This window comes from Thunnus thynnus, chromosome 6 (assembly GCF_963924715.1).
Source record: "Thunnus thynnus chromosome 6, fThuThy2.1, whole genome shotgun sequence".
NCBI lineage: Eukaryota > Metazoa > Chordata > Actinopteri > Scombriformes > Scombridae > Thunnus > Thunnus thynnus.
The window spans coordinates 17084194-17092431 of record NC_089522.1 but is presented as its reverse complement, the minus strand read 5'-3'; the positions used below and the strand labels follow the sequence as shown (position 1 = coordinate 17092431).

The 8238-nt window shown below is 43.4% G+C and overlaps 1 protein-coding gene across 4 annotated transcripts; it reads left to right on the top strand.

Moving 5' to 3' along the window:
• Positions 1-2951: 2951 nt before the first annotated feature.
• Positions 2952-8238, top strand: dhh (desert hedgehog signaling molecule). 4 transcript variants are annotated; one of them, XM_067592220.1, is made up of 5 exons: positions 2952-3209; positions 3516-3566; positions 3663-4029; positions 6906-7167; positions 7304-8238. In XM_067592220.1, exons 3-5 carry the CDS (start codon positions 3718-3720, stop codon positions 8122-8124), a joined length of 1395 nt encoding a protein of 464 aa, XP_067448321.1. In that variant the 5' UTR covers positions 2952-3209; positions 3516-3566; positions 3663-3717; the 3' UTR covers positions 8125-8238. The 4 variants fall into 4 exon arrangements, with proteins under 4 accessions (XP_067448321.1, XP_067448319.1, XP_067448322.1 ...); XM_067592218.1 differs by lacking the exon at positions 3516-3566 and having other exon boundaries at positions 3887-4029; XM_067592221.1 differs by lacking the exon at positions 3516-3566.

The window sequence follows — 8238 nt, the reverse complement described above, 5'->3', positions numbered from 1 at the left end:
AGAATAGCGCCTATCCCTGCAGCAAAATATTAACGGTTGATAGCTATGCAATCAAAGTGTCCCAGCAGTCCCATTGGGTAACACACTCCATTGGACTGGTTGTCGGGCATATCGGGGACAAGGCGGGAGACGGGCAGCTTGTAATGGGATGAGATAGGCTATCTTTATTGTCAAAACATAAGAATGAAGGGGGGAAAAAGACAAAGATTAGCTTTCCTGACAGTCGGCCGTTTGAAGTTCATGCCAAAGTGCATTAGGGGCTGTTATTCCCTCGTTTGTACGCTTGCAAATACAGAACCACTCACAGGAAAAGGCGAGACTTGCTCGCTAATCAACTGATAATGGGTCACACTGTCTGTTTGCCCGCCATCCTGCGTGCACACTCACGGCACACTTGCTTCACACAGTGGACTGGCACAGGCATTTGTGATGTTGGGTAATTGTGGATGAATGGTGTGACATAGATTTTAGGGAGAAACGTGTAAAATTTGTGACAAAAGTGTACTCTGTAAGCATACAGTATCTATACAATGTCAAACAGATTTAAAGGGTCAGGTTCAAAATACAAGGTATAGCATCATATCTGACCTTTGACCTGCTTGTCTGGGGCCAGGAAGTTCCACCCTTCTCAGTCTATTGTCCACTTCAGTGCAGCATCGCCTCAACCTCAGCTTACTGGTGCTCTCTTTCAAACGCCATATCAAGGCTGAGCAAAGCAACTTAAACCCTGGACTTTACATGTTTATATTACACACTTTACATCACAGTGTGTGGTACACCTGAACTCATCACATGTGCTTCTAAGTATATTCTTACTACGGTGGGTAATCATGAGCACAAAGTTACAATACATAAGCCAAGAATCATCCAGTGTGTGCAGCCACATCAGAATGTACCACCCTGCCTCTTCCTGCACTGATAACACGGTGAGAGACAGTGGAATGGTTGGTGCAGTTGTGGGCAGAGAAAGGACGTGTGTGTGTGTGTGTGTTTGGGAGAGAGGAGGAAGGTGGTTAGGTGTCAGTTCCTTGACTTTCCTTTCCCCCCCTCAACCCTCCTAACGGCCTCCATCTAAGGAAGTGGATCCTGCAGAGTGTCTATTCAGCTCCATGAGACAAGACAAACACTTGAAATGTCAAAGCCAGTAATGTTGCACACCCTACATTCTATTTTATAATGAATGTATCCATAAAGACACAGCTTAATCCTAATTTTATCCTTGGCTGCATTTGCAGTTGTCAAGTATTTGCCAATTATGAGCCTGTTTTTATTGTTCCTGTAGAGAACTCCACAGATGAAGGAAAACCTGGCTTGCAGGTATGTAACCACATGCCCGGGTGCAAGCATAAGCGTCCATTTGGAAAGAACAAAGCAGGGTAGGCTAACCCAGGCAGGAAAGATGTCATTTTCAGTTCTGTGGCTTTGCAGGAAACTCAACCATTCACTCAGCCATGTACTCCCATCCTGAAATGGGGGAGTAAACGTTAAGAGCCAGAAGGAGGCAGGAGGGAGGCAGAAGGACTGGGGCACCAAAATAAAAAAACTAATAATAATGACTTTATTTCCATCTCCAACCCGCAGATGTTTGCTTCCTTCCTTTCCCTTTCATGTCCGATGGAAATCTCCTTTCTTGTATCGCTTTGATGAGAAGCACCGGTGTGGGTAATTGTAGATATGAAAGTGTTTGTTGCTTTTTTTTGATTGAGTCATTCCCTGCATTTGTCAAAAAGGCTGATGTCTCTCATCTGCATTGCTCAGGCCAAACTTGAGCATTCCTCTGTGTTTATCATTAGGACAGGAAGATGCAGCTTCGCCTTGCCACCCCTCCCTTCAACATCCTGGGATCTTTTGGACCCTTCCCTAACAAGGATGCCTTTCCATGGTCACTGTGGAGCTCGGTGACCTTTTGCCTTAACAATATGCAAAAGCAAATTTTAAGTGCTGCGCAGATCAGGCACAGTATGATAAATTCAAAGGGTAATCAGGTGTGCAGTCCTCTTTCAACATTATGAGTGTCTTTATAGTGACTTAATCTCGAGTAATCTTTATCATTCAATTAGGAATATCATCAAGATATACTCTGACGCAAAAAACATGAAATCCAGAAACCACTGAGCAACCCACTCTGTTGTGAGTGGGCCAAAGATTCTTTGACGCAAACTCACAGTGAAGAAACTGGCCATGATGCATTGAGTCCTCAAGTGTTCCAGGAAGCTGGAGATAGGATGGTGACACACTTCGACCTTTAATCCGCCATTAATTTCAGCTTCCGTATGTGATTACAGATGTCAGACCCCTGAGACACAATGATTCCTTTCTTTTCTGCTCCCTCTCGAGCATTATCTGACACATTTTATGACTTCTCCCAGCTATTGTTCTGAGATGGATAAAAATAATATGTTGATGTGGCCAGAGGGTGTTTCCAATGGAGAGGTCTTGGGTGCACTGGGTTCAGGGGTCACGTTGGTTCCCCAAACACAGGAAGGCAACACTGTAAGTCACAGTCAAGGGGTGTCAAGGCTGGACACTTGTTTTCTCTCTAAGACCTTCTCCTTCAACTCTGTCTATTAATAACACAAGTCATCACAGTGAGAGTTAACAGCTGACCTCCTCTGTGGTAGGTGGGATGGCAAGCAGATGCAAAGGCATGTTGGTTTAAATATATTCAACTGACATGAGAGTTTGGGGCTGTATCTGTACTGTAAATTTATTATAATGCCTCATAAATACAGTTGATACCTAAATTATCATGTGTCTTAAAAGCTTTAAAAGTTTGATTTCTTATTGGTTTAAAATGTGGCCAAAACAGTATAATCTATTAGTATCTTATGTACCTTTAAATTAAATACCTTTAAATATTTAATGAGGTGAAGGGGGAGTCATTGTGTTAACACAGTAGGCCAATCATATGTCCTTTGTAAGGTTGAATTGGAGGCGTGTGCTGTCGCAGTGGGAGCGCGCAAAGGAAGGGAGGGCAATCTTGTCCGGACGCTAATAAGACCCAATGGCTGGTGCAAGGTGGCCAGGAGCGCTGAAACGCGACAGAAGACGGTGGACGAAGGAGAGACGAAGGAGAAAAAAAAAATCTCAAGAGAAGCATTTCTGGATGGACAGAGAGGATGAGAGCGCCACAGGAGCGTCCGTAGGAATTGCAGGGGAGTTTGTGTGTCTCGTCAAAGGAGCTGCGTGGAGAGGAGAGGAGAGAAGCGGTAAGTGAGCAGAACCCAACGAAAAACACCTGCGTCAAGACAAGGTACCTGCGAAGGACGTATGAAGATGACGTTCAGCTCGCAGGACGCTTAAAAATCTGCTGATATTTGGTGAAACATTTGGACAGAAACATTTGAAAGCTTGTATGTCTTCTTGTTTTTAATAGCTGATGCCAAACTTCCAAAAAACTTTTGATTTGAACCAATCAGACCATTCATTGTGCTCTAGTTTTTGGTCAGAGCAATCATCAAAAGAGTACAAACATAAGTCAGAACAACTGACTCTGTACTTTTAAACTCTTTTAGGATCAAGAGTGAATGAAATTTAAAAAAGAGGTATCTTTGTCGCATCAGCTGGTAAGTTTTAGTGATAAAAAATATCAGCACTAATACTCCATGAGTTGCAATGGACCAAGATTTGACTCTCACATGTTATCACACACCTGGAACTAGGCTATCACTGCAGGCACTGTGAGCCACTGACTCCTGGGAGCCACAACCCTCCCCAATGAAGCAGTCGTGGTGGGCCCGCCTGGCACAGATTGGCCTGCTTGCTGTGTGGACTTGTATATGGCTGGTCCAGGGATGCGGACCGGGCCAGGGGTTCGGCTCTCCCCGCTGCAAGCACAGGAAACTCACAGCCATGCACTACAAGCAGTTTTTCCCCAACTTCTCAGAAAACAACCTCGGGGCCAGCGGGAGAGCAGAGGGCAAGATCACACGCAACTCTGAGCGCTTCAATGAACTTGTGTGCAACTACAACCCAGACATTATCTTCAAAGATGAGGAGAACACCAATGCAGACCGCTTCATGACTAAGGTGAGACTGGGGTGTAACGCTTAGTCGAGTTCAGTAATCTTCTTCGAATTGAATGATTCACTGGGTCACTTGTTTCCGTTCACCTCGGTGAAATGTGATGACTATGCAGTAGGCATTATGAAATATACAGACAGTGCAGAAAATCAGCTGCAGATTGACAGAAAGGATGCTCTCACTGGTGTCTCTTGAACCTTTTCAAGACAATCCCTATGCTGAATGACTGATTAACTACATACTCTCATACTCATACCTCATACTCTGCCAACCCGGCATGGCACCTTCAAATCAAATCCATAACCTCATTCATTGTTTGCTGTACTCTTAAGCTATTCCTGCCCTTGCCAGGCTCCTGACACAAACAAATGCTCAACACAGAGTGTGTAAGTTTTAACTAAACATCCCCTCCCTTTTCTTGAGATAAGAAGATCAGGATGTAATTCAACACTACCCTTTAAGAGACTGAGTTCCCCTTCAGGAACACTTCCTTTTAATCTTTAACCAAAGTCTTTGTTATTGGAAATAAAACTATTCCTATGACAGGTTTCTCAGACGCCCTACGAGGAGAAATATCCAGGCATGGCATTTAAATTTGAATTACTGATTGTTTAACAGGGATAGGTATCCAAATTCATATCTCAAATTCAGCTGTGAAAAGACTATTGGTGGCCTAGAGGATTGAAAATCTTGGCCAGGAGATGGGCAGCTTTTTGATGAAACACATTTAATCCCACTCTTCTGAATATGAACACACAGTTTCTTTATACTCAGCCCGTTTTGGATGCTGCGGCTTTCTGTGATTGTTTAGGATATGAATCTGTGTTCCTTCCCCTCCCTGAGTGATTTTATGTGATGGAAATCTGCGGTCGTATATGTGTGCCCTTCTGATGCCCATTTTGAGTGTGTGTGTATGTGTGCGTGTTGCCCCTCTTATGCCCAGATGTGAAAGACACTCTTTGTGCGTCATTTGGAGACTCAGAGGGGTCGCCTATACAAAATTCCCGCCTGCTGAAGTAATGGCACCGTTGGAAAAGCGACTATTGTAGTTCCGACAATGAAACGCCTCTCTTCAATGGCATTGCGAGAAAAATGTACCCAGTTTGTTTTCTGTCCCTCTCTCTTTATCACTCTTGCTGTCACATTCCCAAGTGTGTGCCCATACATTCTTCCCCTCTGCCCTCTCTCTTTAGTCGTCTCGCCGTTGCACTGCTTTCTTCTCACCCAACTTTTTTTTCCTCCTCCATCTCTCCCGCTTACACTCTCATCTCTCACTCTCCCAACCCTGCTTTTTTTTTTAAAAATTCTGTTGCAAGTTAAACTTTATTCATTCAAATAACAGGCCACAAGACTTGTCACTTCACAAGTCCCAAGTGAATAGGCTTTCAGGAGATGATAATGAGTGTATCACCTCATATGCTGACGTCATCATTTTTCAGCCTGCTATTTTGTGACAATGCTGACACAGTCTGTAACATTATGGCCCACGGGGGTGTTAAGAGTCACTGTGCTCATTTCTGATCAAATGTCTCAGGGGTGAAACCGAGAGACTCATGCCTGGCACAATCGAGGAAGGCAGAGAATGGCCTTGATTATTCTGTCACCCTGTCGAAAAGGCCAAGGAATGTGCCAAACTGGCTACAGTAGCTTTGTTCTTATTCTCCGATTGTTTGAGCAAGGTTGAGATGGCCTTTTAGCAGGGTAGAGGAGGAATTGTGAGATGATGCCAACAGACAAATAATTATAACCTGGGAGCCAGAGACGTGAGGTGTTGAAATACTGGAATCGCTCTCGTCTGACTTGCACTGAAATCAGGCTGTGCAATGAGGTGTACAGTACAGTCGCATACTGTTCATACCTCCTGTATTCTTAGGCTGTGCTGTTTCCCCCTGTTAATAAATGATTACAAGTGTCTGTCATTTCTACTGGAGTTTAGTGGAGTTCAGACATGCCTTTCACTGTACACGGTACAGCCTACGGACCAAGTGTAATTATTGTCTTAAACTAAGAATCATCTTTTATATTCTCTTAATTTAAGTTTTCAAGTTATAAACAAAAATATCTGAAGATACAAGAGAACACTCTCACAAAACATCTACACTCTGAAAACTATCCCACTGCCCCAACCCTTCCCTCCCTCCCCAACAGGTTACATCAGTAAATTTAAAAGTCAAAATAATATACTATTATAGGGATTTCAATAAGAGAGTATTCAGACATACACATAGAAATAACATTCACACAGCTCCACATATTCTTTTACAAGAACTTTATTTGGACGCATAAAGCAAGCTTTAAGTCACTCCAATATGTCATTGAAACAGTTATGACTAAATCCTTTCAAATCCCTTATTGAATCTATTTAGGTTCTGCTTTTGTTATTTAAGAACTAAAACTCAAAGATTGATCCGCCGCTCAAACTTAGTACATTCTAATACCCATGTTTATATTAGATTTTTGCTATTAAGCTAAATGACTACCTGAATGTTTTGTACATTATTTATTGCTATTAAAAAAAAAAGGAAGAGGATAAAATATTCATTAAGAGATTTGTTAGACTCTTGGTATAATGAGTGTATGTATTTTACCAAAATGAAACTAGCCATTGGATCCCAACCCTGCACATAACTGCACTTTGCTTTAGAATAATGTTACTACATTATATAAATCGAGACATTTTACAGTAATGGAGACACTGTTTCTCTCTAAATGACTTCAAACATATCTTTGGCATTTCTGCACTGCAATTTCGTGTTCATTATCGACCAACGTATGTCTGTGATAAGCTAATATCAGCTGATATATAGGCTGGTTTATTGATTGGGCTCGAGTTAATACTACTCCAAACTGAATCCTTCCCCCCTGTCTCATTCTGTTTCTAGCGGTGTAAGGACTGTCTGAACAGGCTGGCGATAGCAGTGATGAACCAGTGGCCAGGGGTACACTTACGTGTGACAGAAGCCTGGGATGAGGACGGTCACCATCCTCCTGGCTCCCTGCACTATGAAGGCCGGGCTGTGGACATAACCACTGACGACAGAGAAACAGAGAAGTATGGTCTCCTCGCCCAGCTGGCTGTGGAGGCTGGCTTTGACTGGGTCCACTATGAGTCCAAATATCATATCCACTGCTCAGTAAAAGCTGGTAAGTTTAAGGAAGGAGCTTTCATGGCTTTCTTTAGAGTGTACTGTCAAATTTCATTCACTGTATGATGTGTTAAGACAAAAAAGGAACATAATCTGTTTAGTCATCCTGGCTTTTTCTGCTGATCTTCCTGTAGATCACTCTGTCGCAGTGGAAAAAGGTGGCTGTTTCCCTGGCTGGGCCTGGGTGACTGTTGCTGGAGGGGGGCAGAAGACCCTGTCATCACTGGCTCCTGGGGACCGGGTCATGGCTCTGTCTGAGACAGGCCAAGTAGTGTTCAGCCAAGTCCTCTTGTTTCTGCACCATGACCAAGACAGCTGGTCTACTTTTCTGTCTCTGGAGACAGAAGATGGCCATAGATTGGCCCTTACTCCACATCATTTGGTGTTTTTAGCCCACCATTGCAGACTTGACAGCAGTGAGTACCAGGCTCAGTTTGCCAGCAGAGCCAGAACAGGGGACTGTGTTCTTATCCACATAGCAGAGGGTCAAGTCCGTCCATCTCGAATCAGCTCAGTCTCAGTAGAGGAAAGTGTAGGAGTGTATGCCCCCTTGACAGAAGATGGAACTTTGTTTGTTGATGGGGTGCTGGCATCCAGCTATGCACTGGTGGAGGACCACAGACTGGCACACTGGGCGTTTGGACCTCTGCGACTCCTCTACTCATTCGACCAGCTACTTTGGGGGGATCCAACAAAAGAACAGCAGGCCACTGACAGCGAAACAACTTGCACTAAGACTCCATTGCAAAGTAGCACTTTGGTCACAAAGGACAGAGCAGGTGTAGATGTGAATAGTATCACTCTTAACAAACAAGACAATCTGAGTAGACCTCTTAGAATGGAAATTAAAGAGAAACGCTCCTTGCAAAGACAGACATCAAATGTGCACTGGTATGCTAAATTACTGTACAGTTTTGGATCTATCTTCTTAGACTCCAACTCATTTCATCCCTAAAATCCTAAAAGTATAGACTCCATACATATCGTGCTGTTCAACGTTACAACTTTGATACATTTACACTAACACTTCCTGTTCTTTTCTTCAATAAATTAAAGGCAATGGAATGGC